The following is a 26,319-nucleotide window of genomic DNA, read 5'->3' on the forward strand; positions in this document are numbered from 1 at the left end:
GTTTCTGTGCGTGCATTGCTGGTTCTAATGAGCTTAAAGCTTGCGTTTATTGACTGCCAACCGATGTTAATAGAGTGTACTTTTTGTTGGATATTTGACACAAAATATAGGACACTCAAGGATATAATATGGAGGATTAAGTGCAATTAAACTTCTCACAAAGGATGTATACAAAATACACACAAATGAGGTACTTCAGCACTACAAAGTTTATTTCTCTTTATCAATGAGCCGTAGCTCATTTCTTACTCACTCTTGATTCTAATATTTGATCAGTTACAAAGAGCACCAACTAAGCTACTTATAGGTAAATGAAGTTAAAAACAAAGTTAATATTTGCTAGCTAGATTACACACTTACATTACGTGTCCCACTCTTGATTTACATAGATGATGACATCCAATATTATCCCCAAAATTCACCGCCTAATGATGTAGATGGAGCGTGGCTTTCATTTAGTCACGAAGAGATAAACTTTCATCCACACAATAACATCAACAGAATATTTGGTTGATGCAGCTTCAACGTGACCTCCACCAAGCTACTTCTTAATTTTGAAGTAATTGAGTTTAACGTCCTTCCTTAGACTCAATTCTTCAAGTCTTCATTTCAAGCATAATCATAGATCTTTTAAACACGTCGTGATTTAGTAGTTCCGTAAATATATCCGTAACTTGATCTTGTGACTTGCAATACACCAACTCCATGTCATGTTTGTACACATGCTCCTGAATAAAATGATAGCGTGTATCAATATGCTTACTTCTTACATGGAACACTGGATTCTTCGCAAAGTGCTATGGCGGACTTGTTATCAACATATATCTCCGTCGAGCTGAAAGAAAAAGCACTATCAGCTACTGTTTTTATATTTTTATATTGGAGATGTTGTCTTACTCGATCTTTAAAGAAAAAAGCTATAGTGACACCCTCAACATGTGAAGCTGAGCATGTTGCAGCAAGTTCAACGGTGTGTCATTCCATTTGGTTGAGAAACTTACCCAATTTTTGGGATTTGCACAAAAAGGCCTGACGGAGATATATGTTGATAACAAGTCCGTCATAGCACTTTGCGAAGAATCCAGTGTTCCATAAAAGAAGAAAGCATATTGATACCCGCTATCATTTTATTCGGGAGTACGTGAACAAATATGATGTGAAGTTGGTGTATTGCAAGTCACAATATCAAATTGCAAATATATTGAGGCACGATATTTTTAGAAGATTGAAGATCGTATTTGAAATCACGATATTTTTAGAAGATTGAAGATCGTACATGAAATGAAGACCTTGGAGAATTGAGTTTAAGAGAGGATGTTGAGTTTATTAGACTCAATTACTTCAAAACTAAGAAATAGAAATAGCTGTTGGAGATTATATAGCAGCTGCATCATCCAAAGAAATTTGTGATGCTATTTTGTGGATGAAACTTTATCTTAAGCCACGGTCCATCTGCACATATTAGGTAATTAAGTAAATGATGGCGTCATCTATGTATGATCGAGAGTAGGACAAGTAGTGTAAGTGTGTAATCTAGCTAGCAAATATTGACTTTATTTTCAACTTTATTTACCTATAAATAGCTTAGTTGATGTTCTATTACCAGATTTGTTGAATATTTGACACAAAATATAAAACACTCAAGGATATAATAGGGAAGATAAGAGAAATTAAACTTCTCACAAAGAATGTATTCAAAATACACACAAAAGGAGATGCTTCAGCGCTACAAAGTTTCTTTCTCTTTATTTATGAGCTATGGCTCTCTTTTTACTCACTCTTGATTCTAATATTTGATGTGTTACAATGAGCACCAACTAAGCTATTTATAGGTAAATAAAGTTGAAAACAAAGTCAATATTTGCTAACTAGATGACACACTTACACTAAGTGTCCTACTTTTGATCATACATAGATAATGCCATCATTTACTTCATTAGATAGACATCCAATATTATCCTCAAAACTCACCGCCTAATGATGTAGATGGATCGTGGCTTCCATTTAGCCACGAAGAGATAAAGTTTCATCCACGAAATAGCACCACAAATTCTTTGGATGATGCTGCTGCTACATAACCTTCACCAAGCCATTTCTTAATTTTGAAAGTAATTGAGTTTAATGAACTCAACACTTTTAACATTTGAATATGATGGACTGAGATCAACGTTGTTGACACTGCTGTATTTTACTGAATCTTCACCATGAATGTTGTAACGCTGATTGCAATAGAAAGGATGCTTAGGACTATATATTTATGACTTTGACTTATAAATCTCCTAATATTTTTTCAAACAACACTTGTAATCTCCTGAATTTTGCAGAGGCATGCACCATGTGTATTACTATTCACATATATCTTCAATAAAGTTGAAATTCGGTGTTTGTTAAATCTTCTAAAGCACATTTAGTAATTAGTATTACTCGTCATTGTGATAGCTGCTTAGTTTAATTCATGCAAGAAATTTTGGCGATTAACAAACCTCAACGTTACAATCAATACATCACAGCACATTCTGCGTGTCTATCTTATTACAGTTAAACCTCCTCAAATTGTGGCCTTGCAATTAAAATACCTTGCGTCAGACTACCATATTTTACCCTTTTTTCTTCTTTTAAAAAGAAAAGCCATTCCTTCGTAATTTTAGTTGCTCAGCTGCATGTTGTACGTAAGATTTCTTTCGACTAGTTAGCCTACTGAAGTTCGAAATCTAAACTTAAATTGTACATCATCTCAACTTATACGTTAAGATCGTCATATATACAGGTTTATCACTTACATATAGCTAGGTTATAAAGATTCCAACACAAAGTGCGTTTCTTTCTCAAATAATATAAAATTGAAAGGGTTATATTCTAATGCTTATAGCATCCTAATCCAAAATCAATACCAAATCTCCACTTTTAGATTTTAAAATGAGTGGATGAGATTAAATCTTACGAATCTCAATAAATAGTAGACAAAATATCAACAAAAGGGTAATATCGTCATTATGTTATCATATGATAATTTTCGTGAATGTTTTTTTATATCAACATAGTGTATTACAACTATCAACAATATGACATAAGAATATCAACACTAGTACAAAAAAATATCAACACATATTTATTGAGATTTTTACATGATTTTATTGACATTTTTTGATGTATTTGTTGATAAAAATTTGGTTATCAACATTTACGAAAACTAAAATAAAAAATATCAAATTTCATCATCCGAACGTCGTCGGAACATATGCAATTGAGATCTCGTTGGAATCCTTATAAAATTATCTTTAATTTAATATATTTTTTGCGAAAAAATAATTTCAATCGAGAGAGTTACGTAAATTTAAAGTTTTAAGATGATTTTAATGAGAGGGAATTGCCATTAATACTCTCTAATTTTATTTATTAATTTTCTTAATTAAAAATATAATCCATGTGGCATTATTTCAACCACTAGATCTTCTAATCTAATGACTAAGATTTAATCTTAATTTGAGATTGCTAATTAGTTACCAATTCATCACTCATATATAAATTTACTTTTTAACATTCCCTGTCCATAAATAATTGTTTCACTCTGACTCGGTACAATATTTTAAAAATATATAAATTTTTTTCAAAAGAATATGGAAATAACGTCTATTTAGGCTTTAGGAATGACTTACGTACGTAATTTCATGAAATGGCATCGTGCCATGGGGAAGATTTACAGGGTGGAAATGATTTGCGGTCCAAAGTGAAACAACTAAACAATGAGAGAATAAAAAGAACAATAAATATATGTGACCAAATTTTGTACAATAAAAAATTGATTTATATGAAAAAAATCGATTTATTTATGCATTTAATTAAAATATATGGACGCATATGTAGTATATTGAATATGCATAATATTGTGGTCATATATTAATGATTTGTGTGTAAATTTTTTACTTTTTAACCATAAAATATTATTAATGCATACTTTAATTTAAATTTGAAAAGTAATATAGAGGCAATTCAAATATAAAAAAATAAAAAATAAAAATTGAAAATGAGGCTGAAGACTAATCAAGTCTTTTTATCTTGTCCACTAACTATATTTATTATTTTAATATATAATTAACACATCAAATTATTAATAGTATAATCTTTTTTGGTTGTTTATCGTTATTCTAAAGAATATCTTTTTTTACTTTAATAAATAAGGGACAACTAACTATAGTGGATCATGAGGGAAAATTAGGCTTTGCTGCCCTAAAAATCCATGATTGCATCGATGTGGTTGGAACTGCAGATGTGGGAATGGGTGTCATCAACAACTCTTCTCACTGCTTCTTGGAAACCAGACTCGTCAAATTCATCACCCTACACATAATCCAAATTCAAATTACAAATGATATAGTACTCCCTCCGTCCCTTGTTACTCGCACTTTTCATTTTAGGCAGTAAATTTGCGATTGATTTTTTCATGTAATAAAATTAGAATTTTAAGTATAATGAAACATCACTTAATAAAGGACCTCTTAACTTAAACTAACATATTAATTAAATGCATTAATTCTAACTTAACTATAAATAGTGTAAGGAGTTTGTTACGAGCCGAAAAGCAACAGTGCAAGTAACATGGGACAGAGAGAGTATTTATGTAGACTAACTCAATGTTAATGTTGATATCAGATAAATCAAACCAGAATTTGACTAAACTTCGTGATTTAATTGACTATTACCCCATTAAAAAATTATAGAAATGGGAAATACATTACCTCAACCTTGTATCTGAGGACTAGGCCATGAACCGGAAGTGATTCAACAAACCTGGTATTGGATTTTAGAGATACCAAGCTCACTTTTCTTCCCTGCTGTTTCAATAGTCCCAAAACCCGAGCAACCAAATCCGACAAGCTGCATTCTCTTGATCTCAAACTAATTCTCAAATCCAATAATCGCGCTCGTGACGTTGATGATGGAGCCATCATCTCCACACTCACCCTTTGACTACTTGACCCTAATTCTTCTCTTGGAGCTGAGGAGAGTTGCATTTCCAATATAGCATTTCTCGTTTCGAGCTCTCCCAATTGTGATCTCATTGACCTTAAATACTCAGCTGTTTCGCTAAGAAGCGACGCATTGTCCTTCTGTATTTGGAAAAAAAAAGTTGGATCCACAATTTAAAAATGAAGAAGAAAAAATTTAGGTCAAAGTTTCCAATATATATATACCTTAGAAACTTGAGGGACTAAATGTCTTAGAATATGGAAGCTATGGCTTTGCTTCTGTCGTCGTCTTCTTTCTGTGATTGCATGGTGCATCTGCAAGCTGTTCCTGGCATTTAGGTTTCTGAAGAAGGAAAGAGATCTGGCGAATAGGCTGTTGGAGTTGCGATGAGTAGAAGCAACTATAAGTGGTTCAGGTTGATAATATCTTGTAAAGGCAGAGGGAGGAGTAGTCATCACTTGCTGCTCTTCTTCTGTTTGGATTAAGGAGTGATGAGTGCTAATAAATGGAATGTCTACTGATGATGATGAAGAAGCTATTTGCTCCGGGGAATGAAGATGAAACCGGCTTTGAATCTCCGATTGCAGATTCACCTTAAAAATGGGATCATAATTATTGACTAAGAGAGAGAGAGAGAGAGGGAGAGGAAGTAAAGGGAAGGAAAAACTAAAAAAAAAAATACTCCCTCCGTTTCTTCGTAGTTGAGTCATTTTTTCATTTCTGAAAGTTTCTTCATATTTGAATCATTTCTATATATGGTAGTTTTTTTCTCTTTCTTACTTACTCTCTCTACTTTATTCACGTTATACTTTATTCTCTTTATCTTTCCCTCTCTCTTACTTTTTTATCTATTTATTTAACACACCTAACATTCTTTTCTAACACTTCGTGCCGAAAAGTTTCGCCTCAACTATGAAGAAACGGAGGGAGTAGTAGAAGTACATGTACATCACATTACCGGAGGCTTAGTTGAGAAGCCTAGTTCAATCTCTCCGGCGGCGCAGCCCATAAACACGACGGTCTGTAATAATTAAACATATGACCATGTTTATTGGAGACTCTCTACCCTCAATCTCAATGAAAAAAAGAAAAAGAAAAAATGCTCAATGATTACTCTCTCCGTACCCCTAGTCCTAGAGCGTGGTCGGCCGGCTGGCCAAATAAGACCAAATGGTCTTTCAATTCACTTTTTTATTAACTAATGAGGTCTTGTCATTTGTCATAATTTTATTGGTTAATATATATTTTATTTACTATTATTTAAATATCTTTTACTTATTATATCAAATTCATATAAAAAATATCTCTTATTCGTCCACCAAAAATATTCCTATACATGAACAATACGAATTTTTAATGAAAAATTAATAAAGTAAAAGAAAAAGGCAAAAAAGTACGTAAAATAAAAGAAAGAGTGAAAAAAAAAATTAATTAGAAGAGAGAAAAAAAAAGTTGATAAATTTTAAGTTTGAAACAAGTAGGAATATAAATAAGGATAATCACTTGAGAAAAAAGTTTTTGTTTTTTGATGAGACTAATTTTTGGATAAATCAAAATGGAAACATTTGATGATATTTTTTTGGATGGATGGAGTATCAAAATTCATAATTTTTCATCCCCTATATAAATAGAGACCTAATTTAATATAGTATTACACAAAAAAAAAACGCTTTTTTTTTTCTCCATATGTATTTACTTCTTCTATTCTACAATTTCTTACTCTAGTTCATTAGCATAAGTTGTTTACTCAACATCATGTGTCTGTCTTTAAAGATGTTGAACGAGCTTGTAAGCTCTTTTTGTTTTGATGAAATGTCCATGTTAAAATTTATAATTGCTCGCAAATCATGCATAATATGATAGTGAAAAATGAAAAAAATATGTATCTGAACTATTGTGATCTAACTGAATTTATACAAGATCGACGTGGACAAAATAATTGTCAAAGTGAAAATGGAGAAGAGAATGAAGATTTGGTATATATTCTACTAACAGAATTGCTAACTTTTTATATGAAAAATAATGTCCAGCAACTTCCTAGTAGAAAAGCTCTCAAACCATATGTTTTGAGCACTAATTCAGAAATCGCAATTGAATATTTAATTTTCAGCATATGCTTTTAGCATTAATTGCATATAATTAATTTTGTATTTCAACAGTTGTAATTTATAATTTTTTGTTTATTTATTTAGTTTTGTTTAGTTTATTATTTTTTTGTTATTTTATAACTTTTGCAATAATATCATGTTTTAATTAATTAATTATTAAAAATAAAATAAAAAGTATGGAATATAATGAAATGATTGGGAGTGATAAACTATCAAATAAATAATGTATAATGAATATTGATAATGTAGAAAAAATAAAAATTAATTAAATATTAAAAAAATGATTGGTTAGATTAGGTTGAGTGATTATAAATAAACATGATTTGAAGAAAGCTAACCTTAATCCCAGCTACCTGTTTGATCAACAACACAAACAAAACACATGATTATAAGCAGTACCAAAAAATAGATAAAAATCAGTGTGCGTGAGTTGGCCAAGCGGTAGATGCCTAGATGGATAATGCTTGAGGCCAAAGGTCTCAGGTTTGAGTCTTTTGTGGCGCGACCTTTAAGTTTATGTTAATTTAACCATTCCAAAAAAAAGAAGATAAAAATCGTAGTAGGAATATTTTAAAGCACGAGTAATGTAGTGTATATACATACCTGGTAGAATTGCAGCTGGGCTGCGTTTTCACTTGTAATTAGCATCGTCGTTAGGAGGTAATCAACGTCCACCTCCATGTAAGGGACGTTGTTTATGGAAGTTAATCCAGGCAACCACCTGATAAATTAATATGTATGCAAAACAATAATCTAAGAAAGGGATATATTTCTACTATAACTTTAATAATTTAGTTGCAAATATACTTGTTATCGACGTACTTAACTGATCCGCAATATGCACTGAAAAGCCTTGTAGAAGCAACGTTCCCAATTTTCTCTTCATCATAAAATCCATCAAGAAATAGCAAACAACTGCATGCATGTCCATACAATTTTGTCAATTATATATAAAATCAGCACATATATATGAAGGATGACGACGAAGATGAAGATATATTTATGCGACCTGGATGGGAGGAGTGAATAAGACCAGAGGCAAATGTAAGTAGTAGATGGAAAGGACTGCATTGTATGGCGGAGAAAGGCGGCGCGCTGAGCTTCACCGAGGAGAAAGATGGATTCCATAATGAAGCTTTTCACAAACCCTTCTCTTCCTATGAATAGTTTGTGTATTTAAATCACATTTTTTATGTGTATATATAGCTCTGAAAGATTTGAAAAGTATTCTTGTGCAGTTATACAATTAAGTAGGGTGTCATCAATTTGATTTTAGCCAGTGTGGGCCATTGAATGCAATAGGAAAGAAGGTATGAGCTGGAAACTGAAAAGTATAGCACGTGGGAAAAGTATGTATATGGAATTTTGGATGGTCAAAATTCCAATATTTTGAAAGATGGGGGTCCTTGATAGTACTAAATATATGAGTCATTAATAACGTGGATACTAGTACTACGATATACTAATAGCAATAATATTTTTCTGCGTGTTGTGATTTAGTGATTAAGGGCGTCCGCATCGCATACGCGATGCCGTCTCGGTCTCATCTCAACAAGACGAGACAACATCGAGACAGCGTTGCGACGCTCGTCTCGTCTCGTCGAGACGAGACGAGGCATCTCGTCGCGCGACGCGTGCCGACGAGGCCGGCCTCGAGCTGGCGAGACGACGCGCGCGCCGGAGTATGGCGTTACGCCCACTCGCCGGCCCGCGAGTGGGCGTCGGAATTATGACGTAATATATTTTTTTTTATATAAATTCAAAAAATTCGAATTTAATAAAAAAAAAATTTAAACGGTCAAATGACCGTTGTATTCAAACGGTCGATTTTTGTAATTTTTTTTTCTTTTATTATTCTATAAATATACTTCATACTGCATTCACCATTTACACACAAACACTACTCTCATTCCTCTTCCATTCACAACACTCATCTATTCATTTCTCTCAAATTGTTGAAAAAATGTCCGGCGATGGAAACTCCAGCGGCGGCTCCGGCTCCGGCAGGCGGCGCTCCGGCGGGTTCGACTTGAACTCGTTCGACGATTGGGCGAGCATGTACAACTTTTTGGGTACTCCCGGTTCGTTGCCGGGCACCCAAGCCTCGACCACTCCGCCGGCGTACCAAACACCACATTTTGATGTGGATGCATACATTGTCCCTACCCCCCAGAGGTAATCGCCGGGATTATCCCAAATTCCGGAGAATTTTTTGGCGCCTGAACGCACTTTGCCCGACTGGCCAATAGGTGGAGGCTCCGGCTTCGGCTCCGGCAGGATCGGCCTCAAGATCGGCGTCAATGCCGAGGAGGAAGAGGGCGACCACGAGGTTGTGGGGGACGGCACCCGTCATCCATACAGCCAAAAAGAGACGTTGGGTCTGTACGACGCTTGGATCAACGTCTCGTACGATCCTGTTGTTGGGAATCAACAAACCAACAAGTGTTTTTGAAAAAAAGTCACTGAAGTTTACAACGCACGAAGGCCGAAGAACACCTTTGCCCGCAACTTGAAGATGCTCCGCAGTCATTGGAACCGATGCGACAAAGATGTCAAAAAAATTTGCGTGATATATAGGGCAGAGGCGGCGAATTATCAAAGCGGAGCCAGTGGAGCCGACATTCTGAGAGCGGCGTTGCGGGTCTTCAAAGACGACGTCGGTAAAGATTTCAAGTTTGTCGATGTTTGGTCGCAAGTCCACCACCTTGAAAGGTGGGCTGACGGTGTCGAGTCGGGCTCGAAACGCACGAAGCACACGGCGCGTGGCCACTACTCGTCTAGTGATGGCAGGGAAGGCAACTCCTCACGTGAGGGCACGCCAACCGATGATGCAGGGGGGTCTTCTTCCGGTTCACGGCGTCGGCCGCAAGGGACCAAGGCGGCGAAGGCGGCGAGAGCGAGAGGGAGAGGGAGGGGCCGCGGCGAATCAAGCCAGGCGGGCTCGGGCTCGGGCTCCGGCACGGGCACGGGCTCGAACACCCTAATATCCATGTACCTGGTCGCCACGATGGCTGACCTTTCAAAAATGATTCCTGCCCAAGTTTCAGCCCATATGGACGGAATTGAGTGTATGAAAGCTCAACTTGGTATAGGGAATCGATCTAACTTGGGTGCACCGCCGACTTCGGGGGACGATGATTCGCCGGCGGAGTAGTTTTTATAGTTTAATTTAGAGTATTTTAATTATGTATTTTTTTTTTATTTTTTAGGATTTTAAATTATGTATTTTTTTTATTTTTTAGGCTTTTAAATTGTAATTTTTATTTTATTTAATGAAGTGTGTTTTATTAAATGAATTTGTTGGAATTAAAAATAAAAAATGAAATTGAATGAATAGTTAAGAGATGGTTAAGAGATGGAGGGATGCATATGCTGTCTTTTAGTTAAGAGATGAGCTGAAAAGTACAGTGGGGCCCATGAATAGTTAAGAGATGAGCCGGTTAAGAGACGGATAAGAGAGAGGGATGCGGATGGCCTAAGTATTAATTTGATGATGTACCAAAATAATGGATCACATAGATTTAGATGACATGCCCATCTTCCATTGCATATATAGAGTATCTAGAATATTGTGAAGTGTTAAGCCATTTAAATACTTCTTTCCAGAATTCAACATAATTACAAATCAATGTTTCCTTCGAAAAGCAACAATCTACAAGTAATTTAATTATAACTAATTAATTTAATACTACTGCAAGTTATCAGATTATAACTTGTCTATCTCGGAGTTATATGACCAAAAATAATCTAATATATATGTTCTTATCATGTTTTGTTTATTTATTTTCCATACCAAATTGCTCCAATATTAATTATCTTTTGTAATTTCTATCAAGTAAAATAATATTTATTTTGAAATTGTATTTCAAGTTGTTTATTAAGAATTCTTTATTAATTTTCTCTTAATAATGAGTTGTATTTAGAATGTTATATGCGTATTATAATGATTTATGAATGAGAAGATTTGCAATTCTCGGAACTGTACTATTATTTGATGAGAGAGAAAAAGTTGTTGAATATTTTCAATAGAAAAATTAATAAAGTAAAAAAGAAAAAAAATTGCTTAGTGTTTTAAAGTACTCTTCTGTTCGTTTCTTCATAGTTGAGTTATGTTTCATTTTGAGAAGTTCTCTCATAGTTAAGTCATTTCTATATGCAGTGGAATAATAATTAACACTTTTTTTGCTCTTTTACTTTATTCTCTCCACTTTATTCATTTTTTACTCTATTTTCTCTATTTAACTTTTTTATCTATCTACTTAACACACTAAACATCCTTTTCTTAACCTCCGTGCTGAAAAGTTCTGCCTCAATTATGATGGAACGGAGGGAGTAGGAAAGAAGAATAAAATAAAAGAGGGAAAATTGTTGAGTGATAGGAAAGAATAATAATAAAGTAAAATTTAGAAAAAATAAGTAAATTTTTTAATTATTTTCTAAATAAGTAAAGATTCTTATTTGTGACAAACAAAAAAAGAAAAATAGATCATGACGGAGAGAGTACTATTTAATACTCCCTTCGTCCCATAGAAATTGACTAATTTAGGATAACACGGGTTTTAATGTCTAATTACTAATTGGTAAGTAAAAGACAATAAGAAAAAATAATTGAAATAATATAGTGAATGGTGGGGTGCATGAATGATAAAGTAAAAGAGAGGAAAACAATGTTTATATAAATGTACGTACTATTTTTACGGAATGGACTGAAAAGGAAATTCAACCTATTTTTATGGGACGGAAGGAGTATGGGTTTTTATTAGTATTCAATGTGGAGAGATTGTTACTCCCTCCATCTCATAAAAATAAGGACTTTAGGGATAATACATGTTTAACCCAAAATTAATAAAATATGAGATAAATAAAAGAAAAAGATAATTAAAGTACTACAGGTGGAGAATGGTGCTTATCTGAGTAAAACTTACTAAATATGAAAAAGGAGTTAATTTTGTGGGACTAACTATTGGAATGAATAACTAAATTCATTAGATTGATTTGTTTGATACATCGTACATGAGTATATATAGGACTTTAGACATAAATGTTTTTAGGAACTATACTACACAATAAATGTTATTCTATTTTCCAACACTTCTAGGAACTCATGTATCCTCTTTCCGATACTCTTGGGACTCATGTTCACTCTTTTCAACACTCCCCCTCAAGTTGGTTAACGGGATTCCCGATATCCAACTTGCTAAGGACTTCTGCAAAATTCCTTGCTCCTACTGCTTTTGTCAGAATGTCTGCGAGTTGGTCTCCAGATCGAACAAATGAGAACTCAATAATTCCCTCTTCAATTTTCTCTTTGATGAAATGTCTGCCTATTTCAACATGCTTTGTCCGATCATGTTGGACTGGATTTTCTGCGATACTGATTGCAGCTTTATTATCACAGTAAATTTGACATGTCTTATGTGACAAAAAACCCAGTTCACCCATCAATCTCCTAAGCCATAGTACTTCAGTTAATCCATGTCTAATCCCTCTAAATTCTGCCTTTGCACTTGATAATGTCACGACCTTCTGCTTCTTGCTTTTCCATGTAACAAGGTTTCCTCCAACAAATGTGAAGTATCCTGAAGTGGATCTTCTGTCGACTGGGTTTCCAGCCCGATCGGCGTCTGTATACCCATGGATATCCAGATGTTCACTCCGTCTGAAAATTATTCCATGATCAAAGGTACATTTGAGATACCGAACAACTCGCAGTGCTGCTTCAAGATGGTTGCTTTGGGGTCGGTGCATGAATTGACTTATCACACTTACTGCATATGCTATATCTGGTCTGGTGTGTGAAAGATAAATCAATTTTCCGACTAAGCTTTGATACCTTTCTCTATCAACAAATTGAGCTCCTTCAGTGATTTGAAGTCCATGATTAACTACAATCGGTGTGTCTGCAGGTTTACAATCCATCATGCCAGTTTCTGCCAGAAGATCCAACGTGTATTTTTTCTGATGTATAAAGATTCCTTCCTTTGATCTCAAGACCTCAACTCCCAAAAAGTACTTAAGTGCCCCCAGATCTTTCATTTCGAATTCTGTAGTCAAATTCTTTTTGAGCGCTTCTATTTCTTCAGAGTCATCTCCTGTAATAATCATGTCATCAACATAGATTATCAGACATGTAAGCTTACCCCCCTTTTTCTTCATGAAGAGTGTGTGATCTGCATTGCTTTGTTGATAATCATACTTCTTCATTTGCTTCTGTGAATCTTCCAAACCATGCTCTAGGAGACTGTTTTAAGCCATACAGGGTTTTCTTCAAATGACATACTTCCCCATCTTTAAAGTCTTCTTCGAAACCTGGAGGGGCCTCCATTGTAAACTTCTTTCTTCAGTTCACCATGTAAGAAAGCATTAGTTACATCAAACTGGTGAAAAGGCTAATCTTTACTTGCTGCAATAGAAAGTAATACTCTGACAGTATTCATTTTTGCCACGGGCGAGAATGTTTCAGAATAATCCACTCCATATGTTTGGGTGTACCCTTTAGCCACAAGGCGAGCCTTATATCTCTCGATGGACCTGTCTGGTCTTGATTTAATAGTAAAAACCCATCTGCAACCTACAGTCCGTTTCCCATTTGGAAGTTGACACTTTTTCCATGTTTTATTCTTCTCCAGGGCTTTTAGCTCTACCATCATTGCGTCCCTCCAATGCTTGATTTTTAATACTTCCTTTACTGTCTGTGGAATTTTCTCTTCTCCATAGAGGGCTGCTTCAAATGCCCTAGCCAGTTTGGTTAAGTTTGCTCTTGCCACACTTCCTACAGGATATTTTGACCTTCTGCTCGTTCTTTTAGGTGAGTACCGTCTGGGTGGAATTCCACGAGTACTTCGGATAGGTCGAATGTACTGTCCGGTGTCTTCATCTATAATCTCTTTCTCTCTTCTCCTTCTGTAGCAACATTGTCAGTACCAATATTAATAGAGTTCTCAAGATTGGTTACCTTAGATATCGGAACAGATACTGTCGGGGTGTCACCTAGTTCCATAGGTTGGGTCGTGTTCGTGGCATGCTCGGCGACAGATGTAGTTGGCTCTGGTAGTCCTTCGGTAGAGGAGTGATTATTCGGCATAGGCAGCCAACTTATCAAGTCAATTGTATTTATTTCCTTCTCCTCCTGACTCGGAAGTTGGGTGGCGTAAAAGAATTCGGTTTCTAAGAAAGTGCAATTCATTGTGGTGATAACTTGGCGGGTTTTTGGATTATAGCACCTATAGCCTTTCTGATGAGCCCCATACCCAATGAAAACACACTTATCTGCACAAGGTGAGAATTTGGTACGCTCATGTTTGGGGATATGGACAAAGACCGAACAACTGAAGATGCGAGGTTCGAGGGACAGGGTAGGAGGTATTTTAGACATGGTGGATAATTTTTGGAGAGGGTTTTTAAGGTCAAGAATTTTGGTGGGAAAACGATTGGGGAGATATACAGATGTGGCTATGGCTTCGGGCCAGAAAAAATTTGGGACTTTGGAATCAAGGATAAGGGCTCGGGTTATGTTTAGGATTGCACGATTTTTTCTCTCAGCTACCCCGTTTTATTCCGGAGTGTAGGCACAGGATGTTTGATGGATAAGACCTTTTTCAACACAAAAATCTTTCATTTTAGTGTTGACATACTCTCCCCCATTATCGGATCTAAGGACCTTGATTTTGGTTTGAAATTGGTAAGCATCATAGTATAGAAATCAGAGAATTTTGAAAAAACATTTGATTTATTTTTAAGAAAATATACCCAAGACATGCGAGTGCAATCATCAATAAAAAGAATGAAATATCGAAATCCATTTCCCCCAACTACTGGCGAAGGGCCCCAAACATTAGAGTGTATTAAGGAAAAAACAGAATCAACTCTAGCATTACTAGATTTGAAAGATTGTCTGTGGCTTTCTGCCAAAAGGTATGTCTGACATTCAAAAGCAAAGTTTTTAGGAGAATTCGGAAATAAAATATTTACATAACTCAAGGACGGATGTCCTAACCACCTATGCCATAACCACATTTCTCGTTCTGTAGGTCTGTGAGCCAACATCCCTCTGCCAGTTTGAGCTACGTCGTCCACATAATATAACCCATGGTATTCAATGCCACGTCCAATCATCATCCTCGTCCGAATATCCTATAGAAAACAACATTCAGGCTGCATTAGGAGTCTGCAGTTGAGTTCTCGTGTTACATGAGAGACATACATCAATTTTTGTGACAATGTGGGAACATAGAGACAATTAGAAATTTTCAATGTTGGAGATATTTGAATAGTTCCTGTCCCTTCAACCGGAACAAGATCCCCTCCCGCTGTCTCAATATAAATTCTTTTTGACTTCGTTAATTCCCCAAAATCAGCCCTATCATATGACATAGTGTCCGTTGCTCCACAATCAAATATCCATCCCCTATCATCTCTAACTCCTGATTTATTGACTTGATAAGCCACATAAAAATCAGAATCATTATTTAGGACTGAAAAATGATTCCTACATTCTATTTGGGGTGTTTTTGGAATATAAGTACTAGTCATAGGCCTGTTTTGCAAATTTGGGACTTCATAGGGTTATTTTTCTAAAAAACTCATTTTTGGGGGTGATTTTTGAGAGAGGGAAGAAATAAAAGGGTTTGGACCTTCAATTGATCGAGTAAACGAAGCCCTCGCCGCATCTGCACCCTTCTCGCCTCCTTCACCATTTCCCCACCAGCTGCCTGCCGCCGAGCTCTCGATTGGTCGGCTGCTGTCTTTCCCAGCGCCGGCGGGCACCGGGCTGCCTGCAGGGATGGCGTTCCCCTCTACTCCTTCTCGCCCAACCGCGACTCTTCCTTTCCCAGTGTTGTTCTTGTTTGCTTTGTGACCATCTTCCCACCATTCCGAGAAGCCGACAAGTTTGAAGCACGTCTCCTTGGTGTGCTTGGTCATTCCACACTCTGTGCAATAAAGGTTTGATTTGTCTAACTCCCTTTCGATTGTTGTAATTCCCTCACGGTGGTAGTGCCGATGAGCTTTGGTGAGGCGGCTGGATTCCTCGGAATTGGAGTTGTGGTGGTGGTTGGGCTACTGTACGGTTTTTCTGAGATTGGATAGGGATGGTTTGTTGCCTGATCTTGGCTGATTAGTTTGGGAAGGATATGGAATAGTGATGAGGAAAATCTGAGTTCCAAAGAACTAATTTAGGATCAATTTTTTCCTGCTCTTCATACCATATTAGATTGAATAACTAAATACATTAGATTGATTTGTTTGATACATTGTACATGAGTATATATAGGACTCTAGACATAAATGTTTCTAGGAACTATACTACACAATAAATGTTATTCTATTTTTCAACCCTTCTAGGAACTCATGTATCCTCTTTCCAATACTCTTGGGACTCATATTCACTCTTTTCAACACTAACCAGGTGGAAAAATAAAACTATTTATAGGACGGAGTAAAAAATAAATTTGTTATTCAAGGATTTCATTTCATATATTGATTGACAAAGGGTTATTGTGTAAAAGTACATAAGTAGAGCTATTAGTTTATTTCTGTGCATTAAATACGGCAGCGTTTCTTTCCCAGTTCTCCTTCAATTTTATTTTTAGAGTGAACTGCACCAAATATTCCTAATTTTTTTACTTCTTGTACCAGTAATCCCTAAAAAAAAAAATTAGCACCAAATGACTCTAACATTAAATATAATCACGAATGAAGCTTTTTTTAGCCACTTTTTGGACGAAAATGCCCAAATAACTTGAAGGGCATTTTTGGCAATCCCTAAATTCGCTGACAGATGAATTCTGTCATATTTCTGTCAGCAGCTTCTTAAGTGATTTCCTAATAAGTTTTGGTACTTCATACGTGATTAAAATTTTGTCAATATTTGTACAAAAAAATTTCTTATGTCCCTCTATTTCTAGTCAGTGGTAACAATATAGTAGTACTAGGTCATGTAGGAAATTCATTGATAAACAGAAATATGAAAAAGTGAAGTTATTTATGCAATAAAATCCAAATCAATAATACATAAAATAAAAAATATTTCACATTTAATTAAATGATACAATAATTATTTTATTGAAAACATTGATATTTAAAATATTATTTCATTATATATCATCGAACTAAATTCTTACTCTAAGCTTAACTTTAAGACGATTTTTATGATTGATATTTTATTGAGAATTTTAATTTAGCTCAAACTGAATTTTTTAACATCATATGAACATTCAATTTTTAGATATAAATTTGCATATATAGTTTCTTGCCATTCATGATAAAATTGAAACATGAGTAATATTTTGAAAAAATTAAAGCATGTGATATTAGCTATTTAATCCTTCAAGATTTTTTTTATTAATAATAGTATTTGAAATAAGAAATTTAAACTTATAAATTAATACTGCAAAATTAGGATATTTTCTTTACAAATAAAATTGATCTATAAATGAAAAATAAATTAGGGAAAATAAACACGTAAAAATACTAAAAAATGAGTTTTATAAGGAAGAAATGGTCTTATTTTATTATGTTCATATTAATTAATGCAGACAATATGATAAATATGTATATTGTAAAAAAATTAGAAAGTGTAAATAATGGAAAATTTTTAATTACGTATGAAGTACAAAAACTTATTAGAAAATTACATAAGAAGTTGTTGACAGAAATGTGGCAGAAATCACATGTCAGTAATACAATAGAGTGATAAAAATACCCTTTTAGGGCCTAGTACAAAAAAACATGATCCGTGATTATATTTGAAGTTAGGTCATCTGGTGCTAATTTTTTTATTAGGAGTCACCGGTGCAAGAAGTAAAAAAGTTAGGGATATTTGGTGCAGTTCACTCTTATTTTTATTATATATACCTTTTCTCATTTGGATTCATTTTTTATTTTTAGTGTAAATTTCCTTTCATCACCTTTTCCCCATTATTATCATATTTATTTTTATTGTATAACATTTGCTTCTCAAATATACCTCAACTAACTTAAATAAGCTCTTATAACAATTTTTTCCATTAATTTCATTTTATTGCGCTTAGACTAAATTAATAAAGCTCAGATAGGTAACAAAATGCGCTTTCTTATTTTGTTTCTTTACTTATTTGCTCCCTCCTACAAGGTTATCATGTTGTGGGAATAAATTAGTTGTCACGCATAAAAATTAATCAAAGGTTCAAAATTCAAAATATTACAAGTTAATGAAATTAAAAAATAATTAAAAAATTAAATTATATAACTTATACACTAACTATTAAGTATTCCCTCCGTCCGATTAGAAGTTTCACTTATGGGCGGCACGAGTTTTAAGAAATGTTAAGAAAATTGGGTGGAAAAAAGTTAATGGAATAAGGTTTCCACTTGTAAATATTGGTTTTAAATGAAATGTGAGTTAGTGGAAGGTGAGACCATATTACCATTTATGGTAAAGGTGAACCGGGACTTCTATTCGCGGACAGACTAAAATGGAAAAACGGGACTTCTATTCAAGGACGGAGGGAGTATTAATTAAAATGTAGTTAAGAAATTAAATTACATTTAATTATAATAAAATATAATTTATTAAATTTAGAAAACAAATCGGATAATTCGGGTATACCCGATCGGATATCGGATCATCCGATACCCGATAATCTAAAATTCTCACTACCCGGTCCGATATCCGAAAAATCAGGTTTCAGGTAACCAATTATCCGACTTTTTCGGGTTTGGATACCCACCCCGATACCCGATAATCTAAAATTCTTACTACCCGATCCGATATCCGAAAAATCGGGTTTCGGGTATCCAATTATCCGCCTTTTTTGGGTTTGGATATCGGGTATCCAATACCCGACATCCATTTTGACAGACCGACCCATGGATACTCAAACCCGATTTTGCAAGTATTCGAGTCCGAAAAGTTCAATATTATACTCACATCCCAAGGAACACCCCTTCCTTGGGCGGTACGAGGGTTTTTCAACTTTGTTTTATGTGTTAAGTGGAAAGAATAAATAAAGAGAAGGAGAATAAAGTAGTAGTACTAGGGGTGGGTTGGTACGGTATACCTTACCGAAACCACCACACCGTATACCTTACCATAAATACGGTATGCGAAAAAGTCATACCTTTGCCTTACCAAAGATTTCGGTATATCGAACTTCGGTATACCTTATTTTCGGTATGACGAATTTCAATACCAATATCGTACCTCATTTTCGGTATACCATACCGAAGTTCGGTATATCTTACTTTTGCGGTATACCTGACTTTCAACATCAATTAAAATAGAAAATTAGAGTTTTTAGAATATTATTTATATTTTATAATTTTAAAAATAAATTAAATATAATTTATTCATAATTATATTTATATTTCACGATAGATTTTATAATTTAAAAATATATAAAATATATTTTATATATAATTGTGTTTGTATTTTTGTGGTATATACCTTAGTTTACGATATATATCTTAATTTACGGTATATACCGAATTTCGGTATGCAGCGGTATACCGTGGTATTTGAAAATTCATACCGTTACCTTACCGGAATCTTTCGGTAAGGATCATACCGTACCGAAAGTCATGATATACCGAAAATTCGGTATTTTTTGGTATTTTTTCGGTACGATAAGGCCGATATTTCGGTATTTCGGTATTTTTTTCTAGCCCTAAGTAGTACTAGTAATAAATATGATTTTATTTTTAATAATAGATCATTTTGAGACAAATCAAAGAAAAAAGTGTGTCATTTTCAATGGAACGAAAGGAGTGCCATCCAATCCCGACAAAAAGCAATTCATACACACAATAATAAACTAAAGTAAGGAAAATGGTAAATAGTTGACCAGCAGTATTTTTTATAAAACTGAAATTGAAGGAGAATTGGCAATGAAACGCTTCATATTGGTGCATGTCAACCTCTGCTGTGGTTGAGAGCTCTGCGGAGGATCCTTGCCCACTTGGTTGGATTCGCAACTGACAAGTCTTTGGTTGCAGCACCTCCTCTTCTGGCCACGAAATTCCTATAGAATTTCGTCGCAGCTCAATCCTCTGGTAAGAAATACTTAATCCGTACTTGTTTGGTTGATTGATTGCTGTTGACTTTGAACGAGTAAGATAGGGGATTTTCTTATCTATGCTTCTTTCTTATTAAGCCCTTGACATGTCTCAAAATTAAGCAGCAGTTCATCTCACCATCCCTTTTATTGGATGCTTTCCCTTTTCATGTCGTGGAGAATGAGGCCCACGAGAAAGAAGTTATCAAAAGTAGGAGGAGATATTCTTATAAGACATCCCAAAATGGAAAATGTCCTTATTTTTGTAGAACGGAGGGAGTATATGTTTATAAAGTAATGCAATTATGCAATAATCACAATTCTCTGTTGTCTAATCCATATCAATTGTGTTAGAAATGGGTCACTCACCTCCTTAAATTGTCTTGTAAGTGGAAGGCTATCCACTCATTTATAAAGGAGTCCGAGATCACCATTTTGTCGATGTGAGACAAGAAGAGGTTTGAAACATTTTATGTGTTATGATTTTAATGTTTTTTTATCCATATCTAACTTCTCCAGTGAAAATTTAATAATTTCAATTAAATTCTTTTTTGGAGCCTCTTTTCCGAATCTCATTACATTTCGATCTACTTGTGAAAAAGTTGCTTTTGATGATTCTTTGATAGTCCTATCTTGATTATGGTCAATTAGCTTGCTCGACAAAAGGTCCATTGTAAATTGCAATCTGTCAGCAGATATGCAGCAGAAAGTAACGATACCAAACAAGCATGGCAATAATCTTGTTGGTATATTGCATGACACGGGTTCACCACAGCTTGTAGTTCTGTGCCATGGTTTCCGGTCCACAAAGGTAGACCACCACCTCTTTCAGCTTTTTTCAAGACACGAATAACGACTGCTTATAATGCTCGTATGTGAAATACAACCCCATCCTGTTTTTGGATTTTTCATACTACCAAATTTGTGTATTAGAAACCTCAGTGTGGTCTATGTCATGCTTCCTTCTGCAGGAGTACAGAATCATGGTTAATCTTGCTGGAGCTTTAGAAAAAGAAGGAATCAGTGCTTTTCGCTTTGATTTCTGTGGAAATGGGTATGGCTTTACAACATGATATATTTATCACTTATTTTCTTTGTTATTAATTTTCGGTTTCATCTTGATCATTTGCAGTGAAAGTGAAGGTACATTTCAGATTTGTAACTACTCTGATGATGTTGATGACTTGAGATCTGTGGTTGACTACTTTGTTGGGTTAAAACGCTCAACGATTGCAGTTCTTGGTCATAGTAAAGGTATACCCAGTATTTTGTTCTAAATGTCTTTGCTTAAATCTTGTCCCACACTTACTTGGTGACGTGTCATGTTTTACACACTGTGTTGTGTCTCTGGATACACAAGAACAAATATTCTACAATGGATGTGTGAATTTCTGCCAGTAGAATTACTTTTCTTGTCCTGTATTTGTAATTGTTTTCTTTATCAAACAAATAATGTTAAAATCTTACTCTACTCTGCATTCAAAGATACTAAAGCTGATAATATCTTAAATGCGTTTAAACTTTATAATAATACTCCTTAATTTGCCTTGAGAATAGACTCTTGTGGATAGCACTCAGTGATAATTCTTTCTACTTAAAGTTTTGCCATTTTCAGAAGTTTATTCTGTGTGTTGTTCTTTCTGATATTCTACTTTGGACAATCTGGAACTAGATAGCGTTTTCCACTTTGCAGGAGGTGATGTTGCCCTTCTGTATGCATCGAAATATCACGATATACCTGCTGTGATAAATATTTCTGGCCGTTATGATCTTAAACAAGGAATTGACGAATGGTTTGGCATAGATATCTGGGAAAGGCTCAAGAAGGATGGATACATAGATGTCAAAACCAAGACAGGTAATTGTTTCGTTTTACAAATTGTGCATTTTTCCAGTAAATAAAGCATAATCTTTTTTAATAGGAGAAGTCGAATACCGAGTCACTGAAGAAAGCATGATGGAGCGGCGGAATACAGACATGCACCAAGCCTGCCTTTTAATTGATGCTAACTGCAGGTCAGTTTGATCTTAATTTCTGCTAATAATACATTTATTTCTTACTATTTCTTCATCAAAACAAATGTTCATCCAAGTGTATATAAAGGTCATTGACAGTGTATGGATCAGCTGATGATCTTGTCCCTATAGAAGATGCAACAGAGTTTGCCAAAATCTTACCAAACCACCAATTGAAAATCATACAAGGAGCTAATCATGGATACACTTTACATCAACATGAATTAGTCTCAGCTGTCTTGCCTTTCCTAAAGGAAATCTCTACAACACGATCAACAGGCTGAATCTACTCAACATGAAAACCTGTTACTGGTTCATCTGCCAACTACTCTTACCATTTGTGCTTAATATTTGCTTATCTTTCATTTGAAAGGCATTTTTATCAACGAATGATATATATGTATATATAGCTAATAAGTACACCAATATTGGGTGATTTGAGATTTCCAGAAAATCAAGTGCAACTTGGAATTTTTAATGTAATAAATGGGTGATAGCAACATTCAAGGTTGGCAAAGGAAGTGTTGCCGATATCTTAATCTCTATTTTGTATTGTGGCGTGGAATTGCTTAATTGTGATGAGTCATATTGTTCTCATTGTGGAAATATATTCCATTCACAAAAGCAGCACTCTTGCTCGATAATAGATTGATGAGAGTTATATATGTAGTAGGGGATAAATTTTAGGGTAAACTGTCTCTAAAATCATCAACTTTCACAAAAGGCTGGAATTTCCCGTGAACTTTAAAAGTTGCACGAAAAATCACAAACTTTGCTCCCGTGTGCAAATTTCCCGAGTCGGGTATTCCGGCTAAGTAGAGTGCTGACATGTGCAAGTGTCACTTGGATGCTGTTGTGGACGCTGATGTGTGCAATGACTCGGACAACGACTGTGACGGCGACGGCGACGGCGACGGCAACCGCAAGTTCCGCACTCCGTAACCTCCGCTGCTCATTTTTTTGTTGATTTTGTGTAGGATGAAGTTTGGTTTCATTAATTTATGTTATTTGTCATAGTTCTTAAAAGATAGTGGAGAGTTTAAATTCGAGGGTGTTTTATTATGAATTTTGGTAAATTTACGTTTATGAAATTGAAAAAAAGTAATCTTTGGTAAAAAAACTAAAAATGTGTGTAACTGAGATTCGGCTTCTGTAGTACTGTTCCTTCTTTTTTAGTTTTTTTTTCCTCCGGCGCGAGCGGGATGGAGCTTTTTGATGAAATCTGATTTCATGCAAAAGCGTGATTGACTATTTTTGATGAAATCTGTTTTCTTTTAATAATTTTTTTTTGGCAAAACACAAAACGACGTAGTTTTTGTGTTTCGGTTGCCTAGTTACGCTTCCAGCAGTCACATAAGATAAGTTTACGCCGAAAAACTACCGGGTCGGGTCGTTCGGGAAATTTGCACAACTCGGCAAAGTTTGTGATTTTTCGTGCAACTTTTAAAGTTCACGGGAAATTCCAGCCTTTTGTGAAAGTTGACGATTTTAGATGCAGTTTACCCTAAATTTTAAGGGATCACTTTCTCTTAATTGTTTGAAGAGATTAATGGATACTTGTTAGCTAGAGTAGGCAAGAGCATGGAAGTGGGTCCGGACCCACTTTTATTCATTTTTTACTCCATGCTCTTCCCCAAGAGCACAACATCCACATCCATGTTCTTCCATAAGGATATGCTCAAGGGTCCCACCATTCTATTATTCAATTTAAATAAATACATTTCCATAATATTAAAATGTATTAAAAATACTCGAAATAATATTACAAATTACTAAAAAATTAAAAAGTACATAATTAAAATCCTAAAAATTAAAAATTACATAATTAAAGTCCTAAAAATTAAAAATTATATAATTAAAATCCTAAAAAATAAAAACTACATAATTAAAATCTTACAAATTAAAAATTACATAATTAAAAATACCCCGTGGAAGACTAGTCCTCTGGCCTTATCCCCAATGTTTTTCGAAGACCCCGTATCATTGCCAAATGTGAATCAAGTTGCTTGGGAGTCATCCGAAACCTATCGGCCAAATTGAGTTGAGCCAAAAGGGTCCACAGCTAGTTGGTAGGGGGTTGAGGTGGCACAAAGGGAGCGGGATCGGGGGCGGGGGCGGATAGAGTCGCGGCCCGTCGGCGGTTGGTCCTCACCTTCTTCCTTGCTTGTGGCCGGCGTTGGGAACTGTTATGGCCGGCGTCAGGGCTACCCAAGTTAGTTCCGGAAAGCTGGCTAGCCACCTCGTCGGAGCCGCCATCGGATAGGAATAACGACCTCGACCGTTTGTCGGAGGAGCTGTAGGAGGATGATACGCCTCCCCTATACTTTGGATTTCTACGCACCTGCTGCCAAGCGCCGAGGTGCTTGAATGGTTTGCCATGCATGGAATGGTAGGTCGACATGGTGATCGTGATGATGTCGGCCTCGCTCATGCCGCTCCTCGCTGACCTCTATTCCTGGAGGTAATACCCCGGGAACTTTTGGATTTCTTCGTTAGCTCTGAAGATGGCATTGCGCACCATACTCTCGTTGCGCTCGATGGTTTCCCTCGGTCGGTTGTCATTGTACCGACGAGAGACGCGCCACCAAAATCTCTCCCCGGTTTGGTTCATGCTGGTTTCCGGATCTTCGGATATTTCCAAATAGGCATTGAACATCTTCTCCATCTCTGGCGATTGTGTGTGGTGCGGACGTGAACTTCACCGACATGACTATGAGTAGGAACACTACGAGGAAGAGGATGAGGAGGAGGAGGAGCGTTGGGTTGTCCTCCGGAGTTTGGAAGCCGTCGATCCCTCCCGATCCCGATCCTTGTTCGGGTGTCCACCCGTATTGCCCATCAGGTGCATCTTGCTCGTCCACCGGATAAGACCGGTAGCCACCCGAAATTTGAGAACCTTGGGTTTGAGGAGGGGGCGAGAATTCCGTATCCGGATGAGGGAATGGTGTTGGGTTTAACCATTGGTGGTTCCATCCGCGAGAGTCGGAGGGGTGATCGCCGGAGCTGGATATTTTTTTTGCAAGAGTGAAAGATTGAGAATTGATGAGAGAATTTATATGAGAATTGTATAGTGTGGTGTGAAACTTTTTGTGTGGAAATTGAGGTATTTATAGATGAAAAATGTGAATTTTGAGGAGAAAAATGAAAAATAAAGTAAAAGTGGAGAAAAAACAAATATAATTTATTGGGAAGAGGGAAAATATATATTTTTATTTAAAAACGATTTTTAAATTTCATTCGAATTTTAAAGAAAATATAGAAAAGCCAACAGCATTACCGTTGGCCAATAGAAGGCTGCCACGTCGACCTGCTCAGTGGCACGGACATGCTCGGTATATTCAGCAGCGCCGTACTGTTGACGCGAGCACAACAGCGAACAGGGGTGTATCGCCCCGCTGGCATGGACGTCGTCCGCCCCAAAGGGAAGCGATGGGGATGCTCTTAGTATCCAAGAACAAACCACACATGCCTAAATATTTATGGGCAAAATTGAAATTTCGGATGACTTTAGAATTAAAGTTCAGTGGACCTTTTTCTGCACAAATGGAAGACCTGGGTTTGGGTTTGAGTCTCGATGCCAACATTTATTGTTTTATTGTATTTTCTTTAACTATTCACTTTTAATAAGTAGAATAGTATATTAATTATTTATTTGCTTATATATTTTTAATTACTTATTTTGTTACAGCCCATATATTAACACTTTAATATTGACTACCCATTCAGTCTTTAATAGGTGTCTCATATTTCACTGGAGTAAATTTTTAAAAATTATTTGACTTTGTAAAAGGATATGAGTAGAAAACATTAGTGGAGTGCAAAACACTACTTTTATATTACTGTCTTCATCCATAGTAAGTGTTCCATTTTATTATTTTTGTTTGTCCACTAATAAATGTCCCATTTGTTTTTTCACTATTTTTGTTAATGGATTTCACATTCCACTAACTTTATTTCACTTGCATTTCATTATAAAACTAATTCATCTTTCACTAATATTTTCCACTCACTTTCCACTACATTTTTTAAAACCTATGCCGGTCAAAATTAGCCTTATATTGGTGGATGGAGGAAGTAGTTTTATCCTCCCTCCGTTCTATAGTAGTGGAGGCATTTTTTTTCGGCACGAATATTAAGAAAAATTGTGTTAAGTAGGTTAAGTAAAAGAAGAATAAAGTAGGAAATGAAAAAGATAG

At 35.5% G+C, this 26,319-nt stretch overlaps 3 protein-coding genes across 6 annotated transcripts; 1 reads left to right on the forward strand and 2 right to left on the reverse strand.

Moving 5' to 3' along the window:
- Positions 1-4,119: 4,119 nt before the first annotated feature.
- Positions 4,120-8,204, reverse strand: LOC125195103 (putative transcription factor bHLH041). The gene is made up of 8 exons (XM_089056722.1): positions 8,086-8,204; positions 7,884-7,991; positions 7,680-7,797; positions 7,415-7,429; positions 5,927-5,989; positions 5,193-5,561; positions 4,737-5,108; positions 4,120-4,338 (listed from the first exon to the last, which is right to left on the reverse strand). Exons 1-8 carry the CDS (start codon positions 8,202-8,204, stop codon positions 4,228-4,230), a joined length of 1,275 nt encoding a protein of 424 aa, XP_088912848.1. The 3' UTR covers positions 4,120-4,227.
- A 6,967-nt stretch (positions 8,205-15,171) lies between these two features.
- Positions 15,172-15,998, reverse strand: LOC148928599 (uncharacterized). The gene is made up of 2 exons (XM_089056252.1): positions 15,710-15,998; positions 15,172-15,209 (listed from the first exon to the last, which is right to left on the reverse strand). Exons 1-2 carry the CDS (start codon positions 15,996-15,998, stop codon positions 15,172-15,174), a joined length of 327 nt encoding a protein of 108 aa, XP_088912378.1.
- Positions 15,999-19,919: 3,921 nt separating this feature from the next.
- Positions 19,920-22,676, forward strand: LOC125193103 (putative uncharacterized protein YDL057W). 4 transcript variants are annotated; one of them, XM_089069930.1, is made up of 7 exons: positions 19,924-20,105; positions 20,803-20,978; positions 21,079-21,161; positions 21,240-21,361; positions 21,801-21,965; positions 22,030-22,123; positions 22,212-22,676. In XM_089069930.1, exons 2-7 carry the CDS (start codon positions 20,973-20,975, stop codon positions 22,405-22,407), a joined length of 666 nt encoding a protein of 221 aa, XP_088926056.1. In that variant the 5' UTR covers positions 19,924-20,105; positions 20,803-20,972; the 3' UTR covers positions 22,408-22,676. The 4 variants fall into 4 exon arrangements, with proteins under 4 accessions (XP_088926057.1, XP_088926054.1, XP_088926056.1 ...); XM_089069931.1 differs by having other exon boundaries at positions 19,920-20,918; positions 21,912-21,965; XM_089069928.1 differs by having other exon boundaries at positions 19,923-20,918.
- Positions 22,677-26,319: the final 3,643 nt, after the last annotated feature.

The sequence above is a fragment of the Salvia hispanica genome, chromosome 4 (genome assembly GCF_029641045.1).
Source record: "Salvia hispanica isolate PSC_SH4W2 chromosome 4, Shi_PSC_v1, whole genome shotgun sequence".
Classification (NCBI taxonomy): domain Eukaryota; kingdom Viridiplantae; phylum Streptophyta; class Magnoliopsida; order Lamiales; family Lamiaceae; genus Salvia; species Salvia hispanica.